The sequence below is a fragment of the Temnothorax nylanderi genome, unplaced genomic scaffold, assembly GCF_030848795.1.
Source record: "Temnothorax nylanderi isolate EJ_2023f unplaced genomic scaffold, tnyl_v1.0 TNYL_tig0337_pilon, whole genome shotgun sequence".
In the NCBI taxonomy this organism is placed as follows: Eukaryota; Metazoa; Arthropoda; class Insecta; order Hymenoptera; family Formicidae; genus Temnothorax; species Temnothorax nylanderi.
The window spans coordinates 8,465-34,970 of NW_027249399.1; the positions used below are offsets into that span (position 1 = coordinate 8,465).

At 47.5% G+C, this 26,506-nt stretch overlaps 3 protein-coding genes across 3 annotated transcripts; 1 reads left to right on the forward strand and 2 right to left on the reverse strand.

Annotated features, from left to right (window-relative positions):
- Positions 1-6,610: 6,610 nt before the first annotated feature.
- LOC139781422 (uncharacterized) lies at positions 6,611-9,573 on the reverse strand. Its single transcript, XM_071720278.1, has 2 exons — positions 7,693-9,573; positions 6,611-7,477 (listed from the first exon to the last, which is right to left on the reverse strand). Exons 1-2 carry the CDS (start codon positions 9,571-9,573, stop codon positions 6,611-6,613), a joined length of 2,748 nt encoding a protein of 915 aa, XP_071576379.1.
- Positions 9,574-15,552: 5,979 nt separating this feature from the next.
- LOC139781423 (mitotic checkpoint serine/threonine-protein kinase BUB1 beta-like) lies at positions 15,553-19,241 on the reverse strand. Its single transcript, XM_071720280.1, has 5 exons — positions 19,137-19,241; positions 16,461-17,096; positions 15,825-15,932; positions 15,666-15,772; positions 15,553-15,613 (listed from the first exon to the last, which is right to left on the reverse strand). Exons 1-5 carry the CDS (start codon positions 19,239-19,241, stop codon positions 15,553-15,555), a joined length of 1,017 nt encoding a protein of 338 aa, XP_071576381.1.
- Positions 19,242-19,299: 58 nt separating this feature from the next.
- On the forward strand, positions 19,300-24,726 carry LOC139781424 (uncharacterized). Its single transcript, XM_071720281.1, has 5 exons — positions 19,300-19,369; positions 23,610-23,729; positions 23,888-24,051; positions 24,265-24,417; positions 24,496-24,726. Exons 1-5 carry the CDS (start codon positions 19,300-19,302, stop codon positions 24,724-24,726), a joined length of 738 nt encoding a protein of 245 aa, XP_071576382.1.
- The last annotated feature ends 1,780 nt before the right edge of the window (positions 24,727-26,506 follow it).

Below are 26,506 nucleotides of genomic sequence, written 5' to 3' on the forward strand. Positions count from 1 at the left end.
CTCAGATCTATCCATATAAGTTTGTATAACTGCCCGGGAAAAAAAGTTTGTATATAATTATATATAAATATATATGATTATATATAATGCAATTATATATGAATTTTATCTCTATACGATCATATATAATTATATATAATCATATATAATCATATATGAACATATATAATGAGTAAATAAGTAACATTTGCTTCGCCAGAGAATAATTAACACAATTAGGAATTTTTAATTGACTATATACTGGCAATGATTATAATCGTGGCAACGATTATAATCGTCGTGACAAATCGTCACCGCGTTTTGACCAAGGATTCTGGTCATTTTTAAATTGATGTAATTTTAGATGCTTATAATATAAGCGTCTTAATTAAATAATTAATTTCATTGCGAAATTCCTTGTAATAATACAAGTCCATAGCCTCACTTTTAATGTGAGTTTATTAGATTCATTAAAGCACATGGTAGATTGATTGTGGATAAAAACTCAGTTGAATCTCACTTGCCAGCATATCAATACAGGCCCTGGATCCAAAATCCAATAAGATCGTCTATTGGCCCCTTTCGAACCTTTCAACTTTTATCTGAAACACTTTTCCAATAAACCAATACTTTCTGAGATAATTGGTGGAAATAATTGGCACACGAAATAAAACCTTATTTTATATATATATATATATAGGGGAGACCGGGGCCTAACCGTCAGTTTTTTTTCGGTGCCGATTTTTAACAAGAAAATAAATAATTTTAGTTAAATGTGGTATACCACTGTAAAGAGTGAACCTTTAGCTACAAAATTTATATAGGAAATTTTTATCTACGTCGCTTTGTTTAACCGGTATAGAGCAAAAACGACAACGGTGGAAAAATTGAAATCTCAAAAATGCCGGGGTTTAACCGTCACACTGCATGTTCAATACATATACGTACATCTAATCCTGAAAAATGATAGGATACATCTTAATAATTGTTTTTTAAGAGAAAAATATAAAAATTTATTTAAAATTTTTATGCGAAACGTTATTAAAAAATAGTTACGAGGGTTCCTCTTTCCGCAGAAGTCACTCGCCCGACTTGTTTCACTCCTCGACGTCCGATGACTCTATTCGGTGTCTGAACGGTTGTAATTCCCGTCTCATCCATATTCCATATGCAGTGACCCTGGAAATGCCCGGAAATGCCTTGGAAATGCACCCGGACTGCTTACTGACGGATTAACCCCAAACACAAGTTTCAGGTTTGATCGCCCACGAAATATTAGACATCAACGATAATGAAAAAACTACACTGGATTCGTGTTCAGCATGCATTACTCTTTATAATCACGTACCTCGAGATTTGGAGAGCAAATATTATTGCAGATATTACAAAATTTCCACGCGCAGAAAATGTAACTTTCACCATCCGAAAACACGTTTACCCTCGTAAAAATCATAACACGGCAGGTAACCTGCCGAAACTCCGTTGGTCACATGGGTACCATAAGCAGCGTTTACAATGTTAATAGCGAGTTCGCACAATATACAGGTTCCGAGATATTTGATTTGACGGTTCAACCCCGGCGACGGTTAGGCCCCGGTCTCCCCTATATATATATATATATACATATATAAACTTTGCATAGTGTGTGGTAATGTTCTCTTTTGCGGGTATGTATTATCGGCGGAAGCAAATTGAGAACATTTAAATATGGGGTTTATTCTCTTTGGGTGTTACTTTCATTTGAGGGTTCATATTTTTAGGGTTTATACCGTCATTTTTAAGGATTAACCATTAATTGAAGGTTAACTATCACTTGAAGGTTAACCATTATCCAAAAAAAAACCCTTAAGGTTGGGTGTGATTTCGGACCGCCAATTGAAGATTAACCTTCAAATAATGGTTAACCTTCAATTGGCGGTCCGAAATCACACCCAACTTTAAGGGTTTTTCTATGGTGTTTTTTTAACGGCTAACACCAAAAGTTGAGTGTATTTTTCCATAAGGGAAGAACGTGCATTTAACTGAGTTATGACGTCACAAGTGAGAATTATTTGAGTTTTGATGTAAATGGAAAGCAACTATTAGTTCACTCATTTAAGAGCCAAAGTACATAACATGGCGTAGCGATATACGACGGTCGTAGTCCTCAACCTGACAAATCAGGATACGCCAAAGCTTGTGCGTTACTTACGTCCACGACTACGACTGTCATATGTGCTTTGGCCCTTACGTGGAGGAATTATCGTATAAGTTACTACAGAAGTAACGCTCGCGTAAACGTAGTACGTGACAGATAGTGTGTGTGTATGTATGTGTGTGTGATCATCAATATATCATATAATATTATATATTAGAAGGTGCATCCAAAATCACACACGTATGGATATGCTGTCTTGTAAATGTTTTATAAATTGCTGTCTTGTAAAAGTTGAAGAGAACGAGGAAGTGATCTGTAGCGTAATTCGTATTGTAGGCAAGTTAAAATATTAATTGAATCGAGTCCATTATATTATTTATGATAGACGTTGATTTTATATCTTAGTATCTGGAAATATTAATTATTCACGAAAGCAATAACAACAAAATAAATTTTGGTAAATTTTATATTCGTATTCAGCTATCTCTAACATTTTAAAAAATAATTAAATTAAATATGTTCTTTTCACATACAAAAAAGATTAGACTCTAAAAGGATTAATTAATATTTAATCTAAATATATCTATCATAATAAAAATTATAATAGCAAAGTTTTTGGAAGTGGTGGACAAACCAGTTTATATTTTTAATGCAAACTTTACCTCGAATTTTTATATTCGTTGTCAATCATCAGAGGTTTTTTTCTGCAGATATTTGAAGACTGGTGGATAATGGATTTTCTCGTGATTGAGCCCATACACGATTCTCTCTATTTAGATACTAACTTTTTGAATTCTTACACTAAGACTTTACTTTGGAGTATGGCGAACTCTTTGGTAATGAAGTTCTTAACAAGGTAAGATTTAAGATTATGCAATATAATTATAATTAAATTATCGTTTGGAAATATTATATAATTACTTCTTTAATTCTTTCTAATTAAAATGATTCTTTGTAATATTAAAAATTTGTTAAAGAGAATTAAGAAGCTATTACCACTTGGGTTGGAATAGGAAGACCCTTGAATATGAACACAAAGATACCACTTGAGTTTTATTTTTTTAAAGTAGTTGCACAACAATTATTTTTCAAAGCAATATACATATTTTCTTTACAATTGGCGCAATTTAATTTAAAGATTTCACATCTTTTTTTGAAATACATGTCACTTGAGTTAAGTTAGGTAATATAATTTTGTGAAGGAAAAATAAAGCTACCACTTAGGTTGGATTTTTGAATTTACAAAATACATTGCGTGTACTTGGCGCCTTTTTTTTATCTTTTTTGAAAAAGGTAATTTTGTACTGATTAGACTTACCAGATGATCCTAAGGATCAAGAAGACAGATCACAAATTGTGCCATCAACAGCATTCTATGACGCACCAAGAGAACGTATAGAAGATCCGAAGCAATCTAGTATGAGTGGAATAAAACTTTTCCTACTGATGTTAGTTGGTGCGCTCTTTTTAATAGCTTGTGTTGTCATGGCCATTATGTTTTACCAAAAGCATCAGGAAAATAGTAGAAAACGATTTTACTAAGTCAGATTTTAGGTAGTGTATGTGTGTGTCTTGAGCGTCGCAGCTTACCGATTTCTCTTCTATTCGAGATTTTTTGTATACAAAGCGTAACTTACGAAATGCTCATAAGACTGTCTTTATTTAGTTTCTATTAAAAAATTAGTATAAATCTTTTTTTTGTCTATAAGAATAAAAGCTTCAAGGTAAAGGAGAGACGTGTATGTCTGTGTGTGTGTGTATGTGAATAGAAGTATTCTAATTCCAATATTTGCAGAATGTTGCCCCATTGGATTAATTGTCGATGTCATTGATTGGGCTCAATATACATTTATTTGATTTTATTATAGTCATACGTATCTTCATGTCCTTAGGTCGTATATCCTTCCGCTCTATAGTCATATACCCTTCCATCCTAAGGCCATGTGGCCCAGGGACATGTCTTCACGTCCTTAGGTCGTATAGCTTTTAGACCTAAAGTCATATGTCCTTCCAACATAAGGCTATCTAGCAGGTCATGTTCTAAGGGCAGGTGTCCTAAGGTTGTCCATTTCCGACCTTAGGACACCTGTCCTTAGGACTTACGTAAGGACATGGTTTGGACCAGGGCGTTCTAAAAATAACTTTAAATGGTCTCTCAAAGCTCCGGCGATAAGAGGTAGGCGTTCGTCGCAGAGAAAACATGAAGCAAGCATGATAGGAATTGCTCAAGATGTGTCGACGGCACGTGAAGCGTGGTCTATTTTATTTACGGATGAGATGCTCGATAAAATTGTAACGCATACAAACGAGGAAATAGAGCGATTTGTAGCTAGACTTAGAGCGAGAAATATCTCACCGCACTACAGTTTCTTAGATATAGTGGAATTAAAAGCATTCATCGGGTTATTATATTTCGCCGGGGTGCATAAATTAACCGGCACAAATATTAGACGATTGTGGAAGCCTTATAAGCCTTATGGTATGTCAATGTTTCAATGTGGGATGAGCGAAAATCGTTTTCTTTTTTTACTACTCTGCTTGCGATTTAATGATAGAGCTACGCGCGAAGAACGTAAAAGCCAAGATCGACTTGCTCATATTCGCGAAACTTGGGAAGCATTTATTGCGAATTGCACCGCTTATTATGAACCATACCAGAATGTGACAATTGATGAACAGCTTCTCGGATTCTGGGGTAAATGTATTTTCCGTATGTATATTCCGAACAAGCCTGACAAGTATGGCTTGAAAATTGTCATGCTAAATGACTCGTTGACTTCTTATATGTATACAGCTATCCCATACACTGGGACAGTGCAAAAGAATCCGATCAAAGCTGTTCCATCATATTATGTTAGAAAATTAAGCGAACCAATTTATAACAGCGGTCGGAATATTACCTGCGACAACTGGTTTACCTCAGTGCCGTTGATAGAAAAAATAAAACGTGAGTTTTCGTTAACTGTTGTAGGTACTATCAGAAAAAATAAGAGAGAAATTCCAGATTCCTTTAAAAAAAAACCGCGTGAAGGAAACTGTCAATTTGCTTACCATGACAATAAGACGCTAGTGTCGTTTTCTCCTGAGCCAAATAAAATTGTTCTCTTACTGTCTTCGCTTCATCCGTCCGGACAAATCGACGATGCTGGTAAACCTGAAATTGTCGTTCATTACAACAATGTTCACTACAACAAAGAATGTCGAGAGCACGCGGTTGCGCGAGACAGCGCGAGGTAACAGACGACCACAAAAAAATAGCAAGCACAGAAATTGAATAAACAAACTATATTTACAGAAGTTTATGTACAAAGTCTTATAGCGTGTCCCTTTCAGGCGACAAGCCGTGAGCGTTAGCGCGCACAGAGATTAGCGCGGCGAAGAAGCTGTTCCGCAAGCGAGTGCGAAGCGGCGGCGGTGTAGCAAAAGCGGTTACTCAAGCAAGCGAGAAAGCAAGAGCAAGTGCGGGATTCCAAGCGGAATGCGGTGTAACTCGGCGGAATATAGCGATCGTACAAAGATACTGCGCGATATCGGCAAGCGAAATCGATTCCGCGGCGCAGCGGCGATCCCTTTATCACCTCCGTGGTGATGCTCCCTCCAGGCCGATCACCGATGATTTCGGGCGGGTGATTGGCCCTCGGCGGCCTACGTCATCGCGTTGACGTCACGATTTCGGTTGGAGCTCCGACGTGCTCGTTACGTGTTTTCAATTGCCATGTTTATGGCATGGATCTTTCCTTAGTGAAAGCGTTGTTGTTTGACTTTATTTGTGCGCCCGGTCGGCCGTGGCTGTGTTTTGCCAGCAATTAGCGAACTTTCGATGCGATGAAAGATCCATGCCATATTAAACATTGCCGTCGACAAATTCTCAAAGGGGCTACTTGACATGCGATTTTCAGCAAGGAAACAAGCGCAATCTCAAACATCCCGCCCGCCTCGGCAAGTGTTGACGAAACATGGTGCGCTCGACGGTGCGACCGACGTCGCGGCAGAATATCGATTTTTCGATCGATTCATCGTGATCGCGATTCCGGCGCGTGGTGCTAGCGAGCAATGGCGGCGCGGCGCGGCTGCGCAGTATCACAACGCGTGGTGATCTCGAGCGAGAAGCATAAACATTCGCGATGCACGTAACGCGAATTCGGTGACATGTGAGAAGTGAAGTGATACGTGAAAGTGAATCTGTGTGTCGCACAGAAAGTGAAGTTGAGGCGGAGGGCCGAAATAAGTGGTTGAATGGATCTTCAACATTGGCAGAAGGCCGGTGACGGACGATTACATGAAGTGAACGCGAGAAATGCAGGCGGAGAGCCTATAATTAATTAAGCGACGGAGAGTGTCGATGGGCTCACGCATCCTTCGGCGTCGGCAGGTCCTCAACTCCGGGAAGAAGCACGAGTTTGCACAGTGGTCGAACCAGCTCTGACGTGGCGGTGCGAATCGTCGCCACTCGAATGATGTCATCGTCTCCTGGGTGCAGTCGAATGATGCGGGCTAGTGCCATCGGCTCGGTGGTGTGCTTTCGGCTCGCACCAGGCACAGAGATCCGACGGCAGGCGCATCCTCGCGTTTGAGCCACTTCGGGCGTGCGGTCATCCCGTTAACATATTCGCGCGACCATCGGGACCAGAAGTGATCGCGCATCCTTTGAAGGTGTTGCCACCGGGAAAGTGAGCTCTCAGCCGTGTCAGTCGAGGAGGGCTCGGGAACAGCCAGGAGAGGAGCACCGATCAGGAAGTGTCCTGGGGTGAGAGCGGATAGGTCGTCCGGATCGTCGGTCAAGGCTCGCAGCGGCCTGGAATTCAGGCAGGCTTCGACCTGAGCGAGGAAGGTGCTCATCTCCTCGAACGTGAGCGTGGTCTCTCCGATGACCCGACGGAGGTGGAACTTCGTCGACTTCACGGCGGCTTCCCACAGTCCTCCGAAGTGCGGTGCAGCTGGCGGGTTGAAGTGCCATTTGATGCCCTCCGTGGCGGCGGCGTGAGCAAGGCGACGGCCGTCGGCGGAAGAAGCTCGGAGAAGCTCTTTCAGAGCTCGGTCGGCCCCCACGAAATTGGTGCCGCAATCAGAAAACAGTTCCTCGCACAGGCCTCGCCGGGAGATGAAGCGCCGGAAGGCGGCGAGAAAGGCCTCCGTCGTGTAATCTGAGACGACGTCCAAATGCACAGCCTTGGTGCATAGGCACACGAACACGGCGATAAAGGCCTTGTGCGCTCGGTGCCCGCGGCCTTTGCTCGTGCGGATGAGGATCGGGCCGGCGTAGTCCAAGCCGGTCCGGAGGAAGGGGCGTGCTGGAGTGACTCGTCTCTTCGAAGATTGCCCATCGGCGGTTGAGGAGTCGTGGCTCGCCAGCGGGTGCACCTGACACAGCGATGCAATCGCTGCTTGACAATGGAGCGGCCCCGAGGTATCCAGAACCGGAGACGAAGCAGGCCAAGGGTGAGCTGCACTCCTCCGTGCAGAGTCCGACGGTGGCACGACTCAATGATCAATCGAGTGAGCCACGAGGAGGGCGGTGCGATCATCGGGTGCCGCTCGTCGGTGGAAAGCATGGCGTGCTTGAGGCGGCCTCCGACTCTCATGACGCCGTGGTCATCCAGGAACGGACTCAGGCTCGCCAATGAGCTTCGAAGTGACACAGTGCGGTTTGCCGAAAGTGCCGTGATCTCGTTGGCGAAGTGCAGGGCTTGCACCACGCGAAGCCAGAGCAGCAGTGCGTCGTCGATCTCGTTCGATTGCAGTGAGAGTGCGGTGGTGCGGGACGCGGTGCGTCGCCAGCGAGTGCACCAAGCCGTGACTCGAAGAAGCCGGTGCAGGGAGGAAAACCGAAGAAGCATCTCGGGCTCGGCCTCGACCTTCTCGGCGGCGACGTGCGTCCCGACTCTCTGTTCGGGCGGCTCGGTGTCGGGCATCTCCGGGCCCTCGCATGGCCACCGAGATCGGTCTTCGCGGAGCCAGGCGGGTCCAGTCCACCACAGGGGATGGTCCATTAGTTCGCCTGGAGCGATCCCTCTGGAGGCGCAATCCGCTGGGTTGTCCCGCCCGGGGACATGTCGCCATTGAGCGTCAGGGAGCTTCAGCTGAATGCGGGCCACGCGGTTCGCCACGTACGTTTTCCAGCGGGAGGCGTGTCCTCGAATCCACTTCAGAGTGACCTGTGAGTCGGACCAAAGAACCGTGGGTGCTGTGAACAGACGTAATGTGGCACGAGCGTGACACGTGAGAGAGGTGAGTAAGTCGGCGGCAGTGAGTTCGAGGCGCGGCAGGGTCACTTGCTTGACCGGCGCCACCTTGCTCTTCGCGGCCAGCAAGTGAAGAGTTACGGTGCCGTCTCTGGTGATGCGGAGGTACACGGCCGCGGCGTATCCTCGCTCGGACGCGTCGGCAAAGCCGTGCAGCTCCACTTGTGCGTTCTCGTCTCCGCTGTCAAGCCAGCGGTTTACGCGCAAGCGGGAGAGAAGAGGCAGTTCCTCGAGGAAGCCCCTCCAGCAATGCGCGTCGGCGACGGGAAGCGGATCGTCCCAATCAAGTCGTTGGAGCCACGCGGACTGGATCAGGATTTTCGCGCGAATCACTACGGGGGCGAGCCATCCCAACGGATCAAAGAGGCGAGCGGTTTCGGCGAGAACGCGTCTCTTCGTGAATTCCGGAACCGGGCGCGGGTGAATCGCGAACGCGAAGGTGTCCTCGCTCGGGTGCCACAATAACCCGAGGGTGGAAAAACTGTCATTTTCCCACGAGTGCGGTTCGTGGTGGAGTCGGTGCTCGGGAGGAATTCCCGACAGCACTTCGTCGCAGTTCGCGGCCCATTTCCGAAGCGGGAACCCGCCCGCCGTGCACAGCCCGCGGAGTTGTGTCTGTTTGGCGATCGCGTCGGACAAAGTGTTCGCGCCCGAGACAACATCGTCCACGTACGTGTCCTCGAGCAGTGTGCTCGCTCCCTGTGGATATCGCGATTGTTCGTCGTGGGCCAACTGTCGCAACGTCCGAATGGCCAAGAAGGGCGCGCACGCGAGACCGTACGTTACCGTGAGGAGCCAGTACACGCACACGAGGGCGAGGAGAGTGCAACGCCAAAGGATGCACTGGTACTTCCGATCGTCCTGGTGGATGAGGATCTGCCGGTACATCTTCTCGATGTCCGTGACGAAGGCGTAGCGGTGCCAGCGCCAGCGCATTAAGACGTCGGCGAGAGCGGGCAGCAGATTGGCGCCCACGAGGAGGTGGTGATTCAACGACTCGCCGGACGGCGTTTGTTGCGACCCATTGAACACCACCCGCAGTTTCGTGGAGGTGCTCGATTCCCGAAGCACACCATGGTGAGGTAAGTAGCATGCAGGAGTGATGTCGTGGTCTTGAGAAGCAACTGACTCCATATGTTTCAGGTCCTCATATTCTCGCATGAACGTGCGGTAGAGCTCGCCGAACCGGGGGTCCCTCTGGCATTTCCGCTCCATGGCGGTCAACAGGCGTTCGGCCGGTCGGCGTGTCTCGGCCAACGTCGTTGGCTCCCTGGAGAACGGTAATCGGACCACGTACCGTCCCGTCTCCGTGCGGGAATGCGTTTGCACGTAGAAGTCCTCGCACTTCTGTTCGTCTGGCGTGAGGGCGGAGGGAGCGGAAGGCTCTGCTTCTTGCTCCCAGAAGCGGCGCACGAGATCGGCCAACTCGTGGTCGGCCGTTGCTTGGAAGCTGCCGCGCGCGAGGAGAGCCGAGGCACCGCAACCTCCGGAAAGGATCCATCCGAAGGCGGTTTTCTGAGCGATCGGAGCGTACGGTCCGCCCTTGCGAATGCCATCTTCGAGAATGGTGGAGCAGACTTCCGCTCCGAGGAGTAGCTCGACCGGATCTCCAGCCGAAAACTGCGCATCGGCCAGAGGCAGCCCTTTGAGATGGGGCCACGCAGCGGGGCTCTGCGTCGTCGAGCCTTGATAGAGAGACAGGCGGGGCAGCACGAACGCGACGGCGGAAATCGTAGCCCCGGTCGTTTTCGACGTGAGCTTAACCGTCACTTTCCCGCGGGTTGACCCGGATTTCGACCCCCCGATTCCGAAGATTGATACGGCGGAACGAGAGCGTTGCAGGTGCAACCTTTGCACGAGTGGCTCGGCGATGATCGAAACCTCAGATCCTTGATCGATGAGGACTCGAGCGGAATGCGGATTCCCGTTGCGGTCGGCGATGGTCACTCGCGCGGTCGCGAGGAGGATCGCCTTGCGATCGTCGGCGGAGCGCACGGCGGACAGCGCACTGACCTCCGCGGACGCCGACGCGGGAACGTAGGCTTCATGAAGCATCGTGTGATGCCGAGCCTTGCACGTAAAGCAGTTCTTAGTCGATTGGCACTTCGCGACGGGGTGATTTCCGAGGCAGTTGTAGCACAACCGGCTGGACTCGACCACTGCCTTACGTTCTTGACCGGACTTGGCTTTGAACTCGCTGCACGTCATCAACGAGTGCTTTCCCCTGCACTGGGCGCACTGCGGATCGGAACTGTTTTTGGACCCTTGCTTCGCAACGTGGGTCTTCGCGGACCGAGCGGATTCGGAGGCCTTCGCGGCGGTTTTGGGCTTCGCGGCGTTCAGCGTGAGAATGCGCTTCGCAATGAAGTCCGTGAGCTTCTCGTGCTCTGGCGGATCGACGGAGTCGGAGATGAACGATTCCCACTCGAGTCGCGTGCGCTGGTCAAAGAGCTCGACAACCAGGTGGTTAAAGAGGTCCATCCCATGGGACTCGATGGGCCTCCCGATACTCTCCTGGGCATTGACCGCGGTTGTAACGGCGTTGAAGACGCGGCTCAGCTCATCAGCGGTTTCTCCCTTCATCTTCGCCACGGCGGTAAACGTGGCGAAGTTGGAGCGTATCAACTCCCTTTTATTTTCGAAATGTCTACTCAGAATGGCCCACGCGCGGTCGTAATTAGTTCCGGTCACTGTTAAAGAACGCACTAATTTTTCAGCGGGCCCCTTCAGACAGGATCGGAGGTAGTGGAACCGCTCAGTGTTCGAGATCGACGAATTCTCACCGATGACCGACAGGAAGAGATCCCGAAACGAAGGCCATTCCTCGTACGCGCCCGAGAAGTGAGGTAACGTGATACGCGGTAGCGAGGTCTTGGGGGCGCGGTCGCCTCCCTGCGCTGGCCCAGCTGGCACCTGGGGCAACGCGGCTTTCAACGTGCTCGCGTAGGTGGTGAGCAAGCTGTGCTGATGCACATACGCATTCTCGACGGTGTCAAAGAAATCGTTTTTAAAGTACTCACTCTCGGTGTAGAGATCTCGGTAGCATGCCCGAATGAGATCGTGGTTTGATTCGAACTTGGCCCACAAGTCGTCGAGAATGCGGAGGCGAGTTCTCACAGCGTCGAGGGTGATGTTCTCTGTACCCTGCTTCCTCAGGTTGGTCATCGCGTGGGCGATGCGCCTGTGGATGTCGTGCTGACTGTTCAACAAGGCGCTCTGATCCATGCTCATGGCTGCAGTCGTCGTTGAAGAAGCACTCCCGAGTTAGCGGTTGCCGGTCAAATCCGGCTCGAAGGACCAGAATGTTCGAGAGCACGCGGTTGCGCGAGACAGCGCGAGGTAACAGACGACCACAAAAAAATAGCAAGCACAGAAATTGAATAAACAAACTATATTTACAGAAGTTTATGTACAAAGTCTTATAGCGTGTCCCTTTCAGGCGACAAGCCGTGAGCGTTAGCGCGCACAGAGATTAGCGCGGCGAAGAAGCTGTTCCGCAAGCGAGTGCGAAGCGGCGGCGGTGTAGCAAAAGCGGTTACTCAAGCAAGCGAGAAAGCAAGAGCAAGTGCGGGATTCCAAGCGGAATGCGGTGTAACTCGGCGGAATATAGCGATCGTACAAAGATACTGCGCGATATCGGCAAGCGAAATCGATTCCGCGGCGCAGCGGCGATCCCTTTATCACCTCCGTGGTGATGCTCCCTCCAGGCCGATCACCGATGATTTCGGGCGGGTGATTGGCCCTCGGCGGCCTACGTCATCGCGTTGACGTCACGATTTCGGTTGGAGCTCCGACGTGCTCGTTACGTGTTTTCAATTGCCATGTTTATGGCATGGATCTTTCCTTAGTGAAAGCGTTGTTGTTTGACTTTATTTGTGCGCCCGGTCGGCCGTGGCTGTGTTTTGCCAGCAATTAGCGAACTTTCCGATGCGATGAAAGATCCATGCCATATTAAACATTGCCGTCGACAAATTCTCAAAGGGGCTACTTGACATGCGATTTTCAGCAAGGAAACAAGCGCAATCTCAAACACCAATGCTCGCAGATGGCCAATGCGATTTTTTTACGGAATGCTTGACCAAGCCGGTGTTGATTCTTTTAGATTGTTTAACTTTAATGCTTCAAATAGAAAGATTAAACGCGACTAGTATTTGCTCAATCTTGCCTATGAACTTATTAAGCCATTTATTGCCGTTCGATTAACAAAGCCGGGGATCAACACCAGTTTGCGTCTGCAAATGGAATCGTTGTTGACCTATCAGGATCTTCCTGAAGATCAAGATCCGAAAAACCTCATGGCCGAAAACAAAATGTCATCGTATAAGAGATGTGGCTTCTGCCCTCCCCCCCCCCAATCTTGATAGGAAAACGATGTACAAATGTTTGAAATGCGAATTGCCAATGTGCAAAATATACACGGCAAAAATATGTACTCACTGCTCGGTATAATAAACTTAATTTTTTTTATAAAAAATAAATTACTTTCAAAGAATTATATTGTAATTTTAAATTATTTTTAACTTATTTCTATAAAACAATTAAATATATGTATGATTCTCATGTCTGCCATTTTGTTGACGCCAAGTTTTTAAAGCCAAATTTAACTTTTAAATTATGTTTATCAATCGCAAAAACTAGACATGAAGTCTTAAGAATTTTTATAAATTAGTTCCAGAATTACAGGAATTTTTTTCACATGATTGAAATGCTCCAAAAAAGTTAAAAATTGTCCAAGTTCACCATGTCAAATAATTCAACTTTTTGGAACAAATAATTATGACGTATTTTTTTTCATATACTATCATTTCTGTACTTTTAAGATCTGTTAATAAAACGTCTTTATAAGTTTTTTTTAAGTTATGAATTTTTAAGAAAAAGTGATTTTTGCAAAATTTTCTTACGACTTTATTCGACTTATTTGCAAATATCTTTGAAGGTAAACGTTAAATCACAATATCATGTACATGGTCTTGTTCCTTACAGTTTGGCACACAATTAAAAAAAAACAGTTTAAAATTGATGCACAGGACGCGAAGTTATAGTTGAAATACGCGAGTCGGGTATGGCATACCCACGTTATGTATTAACGTTACAGACTGGACAGTATGTGTTTAAGGGTTAATATACCTTACCAAATTATTATTTTTCAAAATACACGTTTACTTCTCTTCTTTTTATCATATATTTCTTTATTATCGCTTTACTGACATAAATCGCTCGCTTCACTGACATGAAGTCTCTATCTATTACCATAAATCAAATAAATCATGATATTACCATGAACAATCCCAATCGATAATTCCATTTCGCGTATCATCGATAATGTTACCGATCGTAAGAAAAGAAATTGTGTATAATGCATAAACCGTGGATGAGCAGCTTGAGCTAAGTAAATATGATTGGTTGGATCCAAAGAGATAAAAATCAATCACATTCTTCGTGCGTTCGAAAAGGCTATTAGCGCTAAAAGTGCGCTCCCTGAGCACAACCTTTTGTTACTCAGCCAGTCGCCGTTGTTATTAACTTTCATTTGTTCATTTGGATCGTGGCATTCGTGGCTGTACCGCATCCGTAGAAAGGCCGAGATTAATCCGGTAAGGTAATCGTGATTATTTGGATCGTGGCATTCGTGACTGTACCGCACCCGTAGAAGGGCCGAGATTAATCCGGTGAGGTGATCGTGATTTCCGGCCATAATTAGAAAAAGAAGAATGATCGTGGCATTCGTGGCTGTACCGTGCAACCGCATGCTTCCCAGTCGCCAACCCTTCGCCAAGGGGTTCCATGGACACGCGACCGAGACATCCGACGACGGAGGCATGGACTAGAAGGAGGTCGAGTGGTCGGATAAGGTAAGGCGCTCCGAGGATGGAGGGGGCGAGTCCCCTATGTAGCAATCCCATCCGGCGCATAGGCGTAGGATTAGATTAAAATAGCGTTAAGGCCCGCCGGATATCGGCAAAATTAGGTTAAGTTTGATTATCACCGCCAAGTCCGTTTCCTGGTTTCAGTTTATATTTCTTTTGACGGCTCAGGCAGCCATGCCATTTTCTTTTGCCCGACATGCGGGGCTTGGCATCATAGGTAGTGCATGACAAAGGCATGAGCCACACACAATCTTCGGGACGGCGCGACATAGCGACAAGCAGGCGCGCGCGAAGAGTAGGACAAAGAGCACCGTCGCGGAAAAGAGGCGATAACCAGACGAGTCACCGCGCCCTGAAAGACGGGCGGGACAAAGCGTTGTCGGAATCCGAGCGATAGACCGCGAGTTTGAAGGCCGCCCGAGGGACGCGGAAATACAAGTCATCCGCGAAAAGTAAGGGTCCCCGACGAAGAGGCGAGGTAAAAAAACGAGCCATAGGGGGTCGTGACCCTGATCCGATAGCGCAGGCGCGAAGTGCGGGGCCGCCCGCCATCATGTAAACCGTGCGTCACCCGCGGGAACGAACCACCCAGAACGCGAGCGCGCCACCCAAAAGGGGTGCATGACCGGTCGGCGTCGAAATCCGACGACCGGGAGAGAAGATAGGGAACCGCCTACGATCTAAAAAACTAAGCACTTTCGGCGGGGAAAACCCCGGGGAATGAGCGTACTAGGTTCCGAACGTAAGTCAGGGAGGGTCGCCGTCGTCGGCGAGTACCATGAAATAGACCCGGACGTCTTCTCCGGGAAGTCGGTCCGGAAGCATGTACGAGAGCGTAATAGAGGACGTGCGCGCGGGTCGGCGCCGTGAAAAGTCAATAAACAAAAAAGGTGAAAAACCACTACCCGGGCGCGGATAGAGTGCCCAGTCCGGAAGGGGCGGCCGTTGGAATTTTCCACGGGAAGCCTCTGGAACGTTCGCAAACAGAAAAACTTGTTATTGCGTCGCGGCGAACATTCCAAAGGAGAAAGCGGCCGTGACGCGGTAGTGGGAGTAGCGGCTGAAAGTGGGGAGCCACTGCGAGCCACGGCACTCGTGGCAGTCTCTCGGGGATCGTAGAAGAAACAACACGTAATACGCAGTTACTCTCGCCGTCGCGCTAAGACCCGCGAACGTTATTGAGTGCGCAACTGATAGTTTTTTCGACATCCTTAACAACCGGGAACGCCCGCGAAACGCGTTAACTTTCGTTAATATAATAGCGAATGGCATTGCATTGCCAAAGATAAGTGTCCGCCGTTAGGCGAACGGGCGCGTGTGCCCAGCGTTACTTGTGACCAACAACTTGTGCAATTTGGATACTGTTAACCAACCATCTGTGTGAAAGCCTATAAATAAACAATTATTTGTAAAATTTATACGGAGATCACGTTTACTTACCCGATCAAGCGGATGCCCGCCATCTTGAACAGCCGTCGATCCGGATCGGAGATTATCGTCGATGGAACATCGGTGGGAGACGGAGAGGAGCCATTAGTAGCAAAAACCTAAAAAAGTGCAGTCGTTAATTAGTTAACTTTCCGCGATACGTATACTTACCTGAAGTGCGTGTCGGCCGGCCATCTTGTTCGAACGCTGATCCCGGTCGGTGATTATCATCCATGATCCACATGGCAGCAGCGCAGATGATCCATCCGGTGCGGGAACCTGAAAAAATTAACGAATTAATTGACTTTTTGGGCCGATGCCTGATACTTACCTATTGAGGCGGCGGCCGGCCATCTTCGTCCGGCGTTGATGTAGAGCGGTGATTGCTGTCGATGATCCGGGGATTGAGGCTGGAGATCGTCCATCCGTGGCGGAAACCTGAAAAGAAAGAAGGATCAATTAGTTCGGTGGCGCGTTGTGACTGGTCCGAAATTGTCAATTCGAGGAAACATATACGCTTACCTTCTCGGTTATTCGAGGTTAAACCGAGTGGCGACCGTTGAATCTAGGACATTCATTGGAATTAGAGGCCCCTGTAGTCCCGTCCGGCTACAACCGTACCCGTAGAAGGGCCGAGAAAAAGAAGAAAAGTGATCCGGTGAGGTGATCGTGATGTTGCGGCCCCAATTAATTATTAAGAAATAATATTTAGAAAGATTACACAGGACCACAAAAAATTTTTTTTTGAAAAGCAACTGGGATCAGAGTAGCAGGATAATAATCGCGTACGCGATGACCCGTTCGTACGCTGCCGACTTTCTTACCAGCTCTTATCGCTCTTAATGAACTGAAAGCCTGGCGTTGTTCGTATAAGGAAATATCGTTTCTTTCGTCGATACGTCCGAGTGTTTTGCGCGCCACAGCAAATTGAAAATTTTGGTGAGCGTGGCTCAATTCCTCAAATGGTTCCGCATGAATGGACAGTCCCATTAAGTAAACTTCATCCGCGCGTTTGTTATCCTCAATTTGCTCTAACTCGAAAGCCCAGGCCCTGTACATGTCTGCTACTCTGGTTCCGATACCACTGCTATGCAACAGCTGATACAGCTCCAAAGGATTCTTTTGCATGCTTATATAATTAATCCACAAACGTATATATCTGCGATCTTGATGATATTTTACATCCTTTTCAAATATCGCTAAACACTGTTGCAAGAGTCTTCCAATATGGGATTCATGCCCACTTTTTGGATAACTCTGCTCCACCCAGAGAATGTACTCGTACCAATTCTCTAAAGGATCATCTCCTTCGTAATTTTTAATTGCATCCTCATACATTTGCTTCTCCTGCAGCAACAACTGCTGGGCATCTGTGTCCTCCTGCGCCCTCAATGCGGTTCCCAATTGAGTGGCATTCCGCCCGTACCTCAACGGTAGGTGTTTCTTATAGATTTTGGGTCACTGAATCCGAATTCGTAAACCGTTTTGCTCCTTCACGTCTAGATTTTTAGATAATCGAGAAAAATAGCGGAAAATCTGTGAAAATTGAAATAAACATTTAAAGAAAGAGCAAAAGTATAACATCAAAGAAAGAGAAAAAGTATAACATCAAAATGCGGTCGCAGAACTGATTTAAATATATTTTGGTAAGTTAAATAAAGTGCAAAAAAGGAGGATGTTAAAAAAGGGACGAATTTCGCCCAAAAAGGTGTAAGTAAAAGAAATAGTGTTTTTTGTAGATCTTGATCTCCTGAATACGATAAAGCTAATAAAAAGTTCGTGGTGCTTGGGGAACACCTTGAAAATTGAGCATAAACGTGGTGTATTTACAGAAATTCGGATGAGATATATGCTATATCATAAAATGTACTGGTGAAAGATTTGTTGGGGAGAGGGAAAAGGGGGAAGAAAGAGTGTTTTGTGTGCGTGTGTGTGTGCATGTGTGCGGGTGCGTGTGCGGGTACGGGTGTGTGCGGGTGTGCGCGTGTGTGTGCGCGTGTGTGCGGGTGTGTGCACACTCGCACACACGCGCACGCGCGCACACACCCGTACCCGCACACGCACCCTCACCCGCACCCGCACCCGTACCCGCACCCGCACCCGCACCCGCACCCGCACCCGCACCCGCACCCGCACCCGCACCCGCACCCGCACCCGCACCCGCACCCGCACCCGCACCCGCACCCGCACCCGCGCACGCACCCGCGCACGCACACACGCACATACACACGCACGCACGCACACACACGCACACACACACGCACCCGCGCACACACACGCGCACACATACACCCGCACCCGCGCACACACGCGCCCGCACCCGCGCACATACACACACACACGCACACGCACCCGCACCCGCGCACGCACACACGCACACACACGCGCACACATACACCCGCACCCGCGCACACACGCGCACACCCGCACTCGCACCCGCGCACATACACACACACACACGTACACGCACCCGCACCCGCGCACGCACACACGCACGCACCCGCGCACATACACACACACGCACCCGCGCACACACGCGCACACCCGCACCCGCGCGCGCGCGCACGCACGCGCACACACACACACACACACACACACACACACAACACTCTTTCTTCCCCCTTTTTTCTCCCCAACAAATCTTTCACCAGTACATTTTATGATATAGCATATATCATCCGAATTTCTGTAAATACACCACGTTTATGCTCAATTTTCAAGGTGTTCCCCAAGCACCACGAACTTTTTATTAGCTTTATCGTATTCAGGAGATCAAGATCTACAAAAAACATTATTTCTTTTACTTACACCTTTTTGGGCGAAATTCGTCCCTTTTTTAACATCCTCCTTTTTTGCACTTTATTTAACTTACCAAAATATATTTAAATCAGTTCTGCGACCGCATTTTGATGTTATACTTTTTCTCTTTCTTTGATGTTATACTTTTGCTCTTTCTTTAAATGTTTATTTCAATTTTCACATATTTTCCGCTATTTTTCTCGATTATCTAAAAATCTAGACGTGATGGAGCAAAACGGTTTACGAATTCGGATTCAGTGACCCAAAATCTATAAGAAACACCTACTTTGATCCCAGTTGCTTTTCAAAAAAAATTTTTTGTGGTCCTGTGTTATTATTGTATGTATTATAAATTATAACAATGTAATAAACGCGACCGTGAAAGTGTCCGCAAGAGTTACGGAAGCCTAGTCAGCAAAACGATGAGTTGCGCGACCGGCCTACATCCGATCGAGCAAGGGTGCGTTCCGAATTAGGCATGAAGTGCGTAGACTGCAATACTGATGCGCAACGCTTCAAAATCGTTCCGTTTCTTAAATGCGCGCATAGTACGCATGAAGCGCTTGGGTGCGTTTCGAGTTACGCATGAAGCGCGTAGACTGCATGGAAAGTCGTTCCGATTTAGCCAATGCGCGCATTGGGAGCGCTTTGATAGTGCTGAGGATTCCCTAGATTGTACTATACGTCCTGAATTCTTAGCACTCCTCCCAGCGCATTGACTGCTTCTATTTCGACTTGAGGCAGTTGATTTGTTGCTTCTGATGCGTTTATGCGGTCTATGCGCTTCATGTGTAATTCAGAACGAACAATCGTTGTTCGAATAAATCCGTTAACCTGACCCTTCGCGATGGAACAGCAACTGCAAGAATTTCCGGTTGTAATAGAAGAAACTAACGAAGTAATAACGTTATTATTAAGTAGGGGAGACCGGGGCTAAACCGCCAACGGGGTTGAATTGCCAAATCAAATATCTTGGAACCTGTATATTGTGCGAACTCGCTATTAACATTGTAAACGCTGCTTATGGTACCCATGTGACCAACGGAGTTTCGGCAGGTTACCTGCCGTGTTATGATTTTTACGAGGGCAAACGTGTTTTCGGAAGGTGAAAGTGAAATTTTCTGCGCGTGGAAATATTGTAATATCTGCAATAATGTTTGCTCTCCAAATCTCAAGGTACGTGATTATAAAGAGTAATGCATGCTGAACACGAATCCAGTGTAGTTTTTTCATTATCGTTGATGTCTAATATTTCGTGGGCGATCAAACCTGAAACTTATGTTTGGGGCTTATCCGCCAGTAAGCACCCGGGGCTGGTCCGCCAGTCTCGTCACTGTGGCGCGCCGGGCGCACGACTTCAGCTCACGGCGATTTCAGGTTAGGTTGTGACCGGACGGCACCTCCTAGGGCCACGAATCGCGTTGAATGTCCCCTTAACTCAACGGTCGCCACTCGGTTTTATCTTTGTCACCGAGAAGGTGAGTATATTCCCACGGATTTTTAATTTAATTAACTTTCTCCCTTTTCAGGTTTCCGCCACGGATGGCCGATCTCCAGCGCCCACCCTCGGATCACCGATCTCAATCACCGCCCCAGATCAACGTTATCTGCACCGCCGTCCCATGGATCATGGATAGTATCGCCGACTGGGATAAACGCATGAACGAGATGGCCGACCACCGCTGGATCCAGGTAAGTAGAAGTATCGTGGTAAGTCAACTTTTAAATGCTGTACTTTTTTAGTTTTCCCGACACGTATGGCTCCTCCGCATCACCGCTGTTGGGTCACCGATGAGAAACTTCGACCCGGATGACCGCTTATCAAGATGGGCTGACCACCGCTTGATCAGGAGTTTGAAAGGTAAGTCAATCAAATAAATCCGGTAATATATTATATACTGATTGAACAATTATTTATTGCTCTTATTTCACATAGATGGTATGTTCGTATATATGCACTTTACACAAAATGGCGTTCGCGCACTTCGTCAACTCGCACTTAAGTCTAATTGGTATTGCAGTACCGGTCGCCTTTTTTATCGGCGATAGTTAACGCGTTTCGCGGGCGTTCCCGATTGTTTATGGATGACGGCTAACGATTGTTCAAACACTCGGCTTATACTCGCGGGACTTAGCGCGATCGCGGGTGCTTCTATTAGATGTAGTTACCGTGCCGACGATCCTCGAGAGACTGCCTCGAGGCCCCTCGCTCGCAGTGGCTATCACTTTTCGTGGCTACCCCCACCACGACGTCTCGGCCGCTTTCTCTTTAGGAATTTACGCCGCGGCGCAATAACATGTTTTTGCTCCCGGCGAACGTTCCCGGTGTTTACGGTGGAAACTTCCACTGGCCACGCCCTTCGGACGACGCACTTTCTCCTCGCCCGGGTAGTGGTTTTCCACCCCTTTCATTAATGACAATTTTATGGCGCCGACCCGCGCGTACGTCCTACTCCGCGCCCCTGATGACGCATCCGGACCGACTCCTCGAAGATGACGTCCGCGTATACCTCGCGGCGCACGCCGTAGACGTCGACCCCCTATGACCCTTTCGTGGGACCTTCCCGACCCCTTTCCGCCCTCTGTTCCAGGCGAAGACGCCCGGGTAGCGAGATCGTGGACGGTCCTGCTGTGCGGCCTCTACGTGGCCGGGCTTCGTCGCCGACCTGATTTTCCGGCGTACCAGGTATTGTACGTTGGTCAGGGACCATCTGTTCCTGCCTCCGACGCACCGTCCGCGATTTCTTCACCCTGTTGTCCGTCTTCGACGCCGACCTGCCCTGACCTCTTAGTCGGTCTCGCAGGTGAGTCATAGATGACCCCGGTTCACGGGAAACGTATGGTTTCCTATTTCGCGGACGCGTTGTCGGATTTCGTTGTCGACCTACTCTGACCCCTTAGTGGGTCTCGCGGGTGAGTCATGGCTGACCCCGGTTCACGGGAAACCTATGGTTTACTATTTCGCGAACGCCTTGTCGGATCTCGATGCCGACCTCCCCTGACCCTTTATCGGGCCTCGCGGGTGAGTCATAGCTGACTCCGGTTCGCGGGAAACCTATAGTTTGCTATTTTGCGAACGCATCGTCGGACTTCGACGCCGACCTGCTCTGACCCCTTAGTGGGTCTCGCGGGTGAGTCATAGATGACTCCGCTTGACGGGAAACGTATGGTTTCCAAATTTTCGAACACGTCGTCGGACTTCGACGCCGACCTGCCCGGACTCTTTGGTAGGCCTCGCGGGTGAGTCATGGATGACTCCGGTTGACGGGAAACATATGGTTTCCGAATTTTCGAACGCGTTGTCGAACCTCGACGCCGACCTACCCTGACCCTTTTGTGGGCTTCGCGGGTGAGTTATGGATGACTCCGTTTGCCGGGAAGCGCCTGGCCTACGAATTCGCAAACGCCTTCGCTCGCGGAAGATTGTGTGTGGCTTGAGCCACTTACCCGCGCGTTTCTCGTCGGTCGTCGCGCGTAAACTAAAATTTCGCTCTCCGCTCAAGCCAAACTAAAGGAAAATATCAACCGACGGCATGTTAACTTATACTATAAGAGCCGTAGCTCGGCGGGCTCTGCCGCGATCCTTAAGACTATCTTAGCCTATCTTAATATCTAACAGCGCCGGATGAGAATCTTAACGCACAACATAAGAATTTAGGGTCTCCTTCCCTATCCTCGGAGCGTCTCGCCTCTACTATTAGCGCCTCGGGTTGCGCTGGTGGCGCTTCTGCTTGTCCTCCTGCCAGTGTTGGGCTCGTCCGGGTCATGACTGCTGCCGACTCTACCCTACGGAGGACCATACGGGGTGCCCCTTTATAAAGGGGCCGCGGCCTGGAAGCATGCGGTTGCATGGTTTCCCTCGAGCGTGATTCTGTCTTCCCTTGCACGTGCGTCAGTTTGTGTAGGAGGGAAATGGTACGCACGTATCGTCGCAAAACGAGTGTTTTGGCCGACCGAAAAGATGGCGGACCGTTGTTTTCGAGATCGCTCACGCTCACGGCACGTCGGCGAGGTACGGCGAGGCACGGCACGGCTCTGAGATCCCGCGATTTCCGCGCGAGAGTTGACATGCCGCGCGCGCTGTAGATCGTCCCGACTCCCGGCCGCGGTAAATCGTCGTTGTTGGTCGTTGTGTCAGTGACAGTCGCGCGTGCGACCGCATCGTCCAGCGTTCGCCGCATCGTCTCGGCGTCATTGTCGCCGCCGTTGTAGTGGTGGTGGTGTCGGTGGTGGTCATCGTCGTCGTCGTCGTGGTGGTCATCGTCGTCGTCGTCGTCGTCGTCGTGGTGGTCGTGGCCGTTGTCGTCGTGGTGGTCGTGGCCGTCGTCGTCGTGGTGGTCGTGGCCGTCGTCGTCGTGATGGTCATAGCCGTCGTCGTCGTCGTCGTCGGCGCGTCGAGGAATCGGCGCGAGGACGCCGTCGAGTCGGTAAAATGGTCGCGCTCCACCGCGAGCTTTTCTAACTCCCCTGTCGCTATTTATCGCTCCCCCGCGAGAAACGCGGCTTGGTTAGGTTGCTCGAGGGTCCGCGCTGATCCTATGGCACCGGAACGCCGTCACGCGTATTCCCCGTGGTTGCCCGCGTTGACAATGTGACGTGCCGTTGGGGAGTTTACGATTTGGTTAACCTCTGTATTCACGTGCCTAAATTGTTTTATGGAATAGGTAAAACAATTATTTTTTAATAATGTTTTGCATAAAAATTTTAAATAAATTTTTATATTTTTCTCTTAAAAAACAATTATTAAAATGTATCCTATCATTTTTCAGGATTAGATGTACGTATATGTATTGAAAATGCAGTGTAGCGGATTAGCCCCGGGGGGTGGCGGTTCAACCCCGGCATTTTTGAGATTTCAATTTTTCCATCGTTGTCATTTTTGCTCTATACCGGTTAAACAAAGCAACATAGATAAAAATTTCCTATGAAATTTTGTAGCTAAAGGTTCACTCTTTACAGTGGTATACCACATTTAACTAAAATTATTTATTTTCTTGTTAAAAATCGGCACCGAAAAAAAACTGGCGGTTTAGCCCCGGTCTCCCCTACAGAAGATGTGGAGAAAGCAAAGGATGGTAAAGTTAATGTATTATTTTAAATGGATTTATTTAATGTACAGGTTATACGTTAGTTTAACCATTGTGTTGTTTTTCATAGACTCAGAATTTTTGCGGAACCTTGTTGCGAAGGCACAAGGCGTAAATAACAATAATATTGAGCCGGTAACTGAACTGGAAGATTCAACAAGTGAAAATTCTGTTGACAAAAACAATGCCGGTAAGATGCACACTTTATTTTTGTGTAACCAATGTCTATAATCAAGTCTTTAATTTTGTATAAAAGTATGTTTATGCAAGTTTAAGAATAATATTGTATATATAAATACTAATATTTCTTGAAGATCTTTTGTGTTTACTTTTTAATTTAATTTTTAGATAAATCAAAAACATTCGTATGGCCGGACAAAGCGGTACTTTTATTAATTGAACTGTATAGAGAAAAGGAGGAAGAGTTCTCAAGTGGTTTCAAGCGTAGCAACAAAATTTGGGCTGAAATTGCCGCTGAGATGAACAAAGCCAACCCAGCCTACGAAATAACAGCACAGCAATGTTCATAAAAAATGGCTGACTTGAAGCGGACGTACAAAAGTATTGTTGATCTGAATAAGAAGAGCGGCAATAATAGAAATTCGTAGGCATTTTTTTGGTATGTTTTATCACACACACATTTTATTTATTGTATGCGATATTCACAGGTGTGCAACAAGATATATTTGTATATTATTTAACACATTATTCCCATCATGCACTAGGTTATGGATTCATTATTTGGTGACAAAGCGTCCATTAGGCCTCCTGCAATTGCTACAAGTGACGGTCCATCGGACCCAAATCAGGAAGGATCATCGTTATCAGTGATTTCATCCCCTACATCGAAAAGTAAGACTTTTTACTTTTGTACACTTGTAGTGTAAAGTGCTCTTATCACGGCTTACAGCGCTCAAGCGTCAAGACGAACGCAGCCTTAATATTAATTTAATTCGGTTCTTATTATTTATTATAGTGTAATAATCGTTTTTGTATTATCTATTACAGGTCCGCCGAAAAAGAGAAAACGAATGGAAAACGTTATGGAAGAGTTCTTGGCCAATATTGCGATAGAAAAAGAAGAAAAAAAAGAAGAAATGAAAAGACAAAAAAAGATACGCAAAGAAAGAAGAATACAACGTAACAAAAGGCATGAGGATCAAATAAGCGTACAGAAGTCATTATAGTCTCCATATTGGGACAATTTATTTAAAAAATGTAGTTTGTACTCTTCTTAAAAGAAATGTTTTAAGTTAAGCGTTACTAGTTGGAAGCTTTGAAAGATGTTTATTTTATATTAATTACTTTATTTTATTTTAATTACGAATTTTAAGTTGGTTTAAGTGGGTAATCCTCACAAAGTATGGTTGGTTTAAGTGGGTAATCCTCACAAAGTATGATTTTGTATAACGTTATGCTTACGAGCAATAGGTCTCGCCTATTAAGGGATATCTTTTAAACGCTTTTTTAAACAATTTTAAGAAAAAATTATTTTTATTTTTTTAAATGTAAAAGTACAAACATTTAAAATACTAGTTATTTTGTTTACATTTCAAAATACACGAAATGTACGACTGAAATTCATAAGACTGAATAATATAATAGGAATAAAACCAAAAATTAAACATAACTAATGTTGGTTTATCAATCAAAAATGTTTATTCATAAAAAACAATATAAAATCCTTTGTATTACATTCAAATATTCATTATCGATCAATTGACGAGCCTCATTTGCAATGCATTCTGTTTCTACTGTTCGTGGGCGGTTCGCGCTCCGACAGGTGCGCTGGAAGGATCGTGGGATCGTAATGGGTCGAATGACGTATCACCAACTGGATCAAACAGCTCTTTATTTTGCACGCAATCTCATCAATGTCACAAATAACTCCGCGACACGCGGCCGCTTACGATTGCGGAATGGGCCGGCTGAACACGGCGCATCGCGCACGCAGCGCGCATCACCACATGTCGCCGATCGCGAACGGAAAATGGTCCAATGAGCGGGTCGCTCGCCACGCCGGAACAAGCTCATTCTCGGCGAGACGAAAATGGGCGATGCCAGTTCGCCAAACACAAAACGCGTGTCGCGTAATACTATGCAGATCAAATGGTTGAACACGGCTGACGCTGCACCTTATGCGTTGGCGATCGCGCGCACAGCGAGCTTAACGACAAACGGTTCAACATGGCGCGCCCGGTACATTGCTCATTAGACGCCACACGGCCGCCTCGGCGCCGCGGCAACTTGACGATGACGACAACGAACGGCCAATAGGGCGCACTTTGCACGTCGCTCTCTTCGACGGAAACGGCCGGACTCGGCGCACGCACCCTCAACGTTTAATGAAAGGAGCGGTTTAACCCGGCGCACTTTACACGCAGGTACGACAACGAACAGCCATACATGGCGAACTTCGCACAGCGAGAGTTATAACGACGAATGACCACAGGTACCCTTCACACATTCAGTATTTACCATGACGAACGGCCACACATGGCGCACTTCGCGCTTTACAACGAACGGCCGAACACGGCGCACTTCGCACCTCACACGTCACGACGACGAGCGGCCACGCGGCGCACCTCGTCTATCGTTTCCTTCACGGAGAACGGCTCAACAGCGCCTCCCGCTTGCCGCGGTTTCCTTCACGATCAGCCAAATATGGCGCACCCTGCACGTGGCTCGCTACCACGGAGAAGCCGACGACGGCGCACCGATCTGGCGAGACCCCGAGAGCGTCAATCGCACGGAAATCGTGATGCTCGCGGACGGAAATCTTGACGCGAAACGGAGATTCTCGTCAACGGAGACGAAGGCCCAGACAACACGAGCCGAATTCTAAGCTCACGCGGACGGACATCTTGACGACACGAAACGGAAATCTTGACGACACGAAACGGAAATCTTGACGACACGAGACGAGATCGTAGCGAACACGGCCGGATATCTTGCTTACGCGAACTC

Excerpts from the sequence above, each read along its gene's own strand:
- LOC139781422 (XM_071720278.1), bottom strand. The coding sequence starts at position 9,573 with ATGGAGCGGAAATGCCAGAGGGACCCCCGGTTCGGCGAGCTCTACCGC. Across the intron at positions 7,478-7,692 it reads ATGACCACGGCGTCATGAGA|GTGCACCCGCTGGCGAGCCA; the intron begins GTCGGAGGCCGC and ends TCGCTGTGTCAG.
- LOC139781423 (XM_071720280.1), bottom strand. The coding sequence starts at position 19,241 with ATGAAGCGCATAGACCGCATAAACGCATCAGAAGCAACAAATCAACTG. Across the intron at positions 15,933-16,460 it reads CTGGTAAGAAAGTCGGCAGC|GTTCCCGCACCGGATGGATC; the intron begins GTACGAACGGGT and ends TAATTTTTTCAG. Across the intron at positions 15,614-15,665 it reads GCGGGCATCCGCTTGATCGG|GCTTTCACACAGATGGTTGG; the intron begins GTAAGTAAACGT and ends GTTTATTTATAG.
- LOC139781424 (XM_071720281.1), top strand. The coding sequence starts at position 19,300 with ATGGAACAGCAACTGCAAGAATTTCCGGTTGTAATAGAAGAAACTAAC. Across the intron at positions 19,370-23,609 it reads AGTAATAACGTTATTATTAA|ACTCAGAATTTTTGCGGAAC; the intron begins GTAGGGGAGACC and ends TGTTTTTCATAG. Across the intron at positions 24,052-24,264 it reads ACCCAGCCTACGAAATAACA|GTTATGGATTCATTATTTGG; the intron begins GCACAGCAATGT and ends ATCATGCACTAG.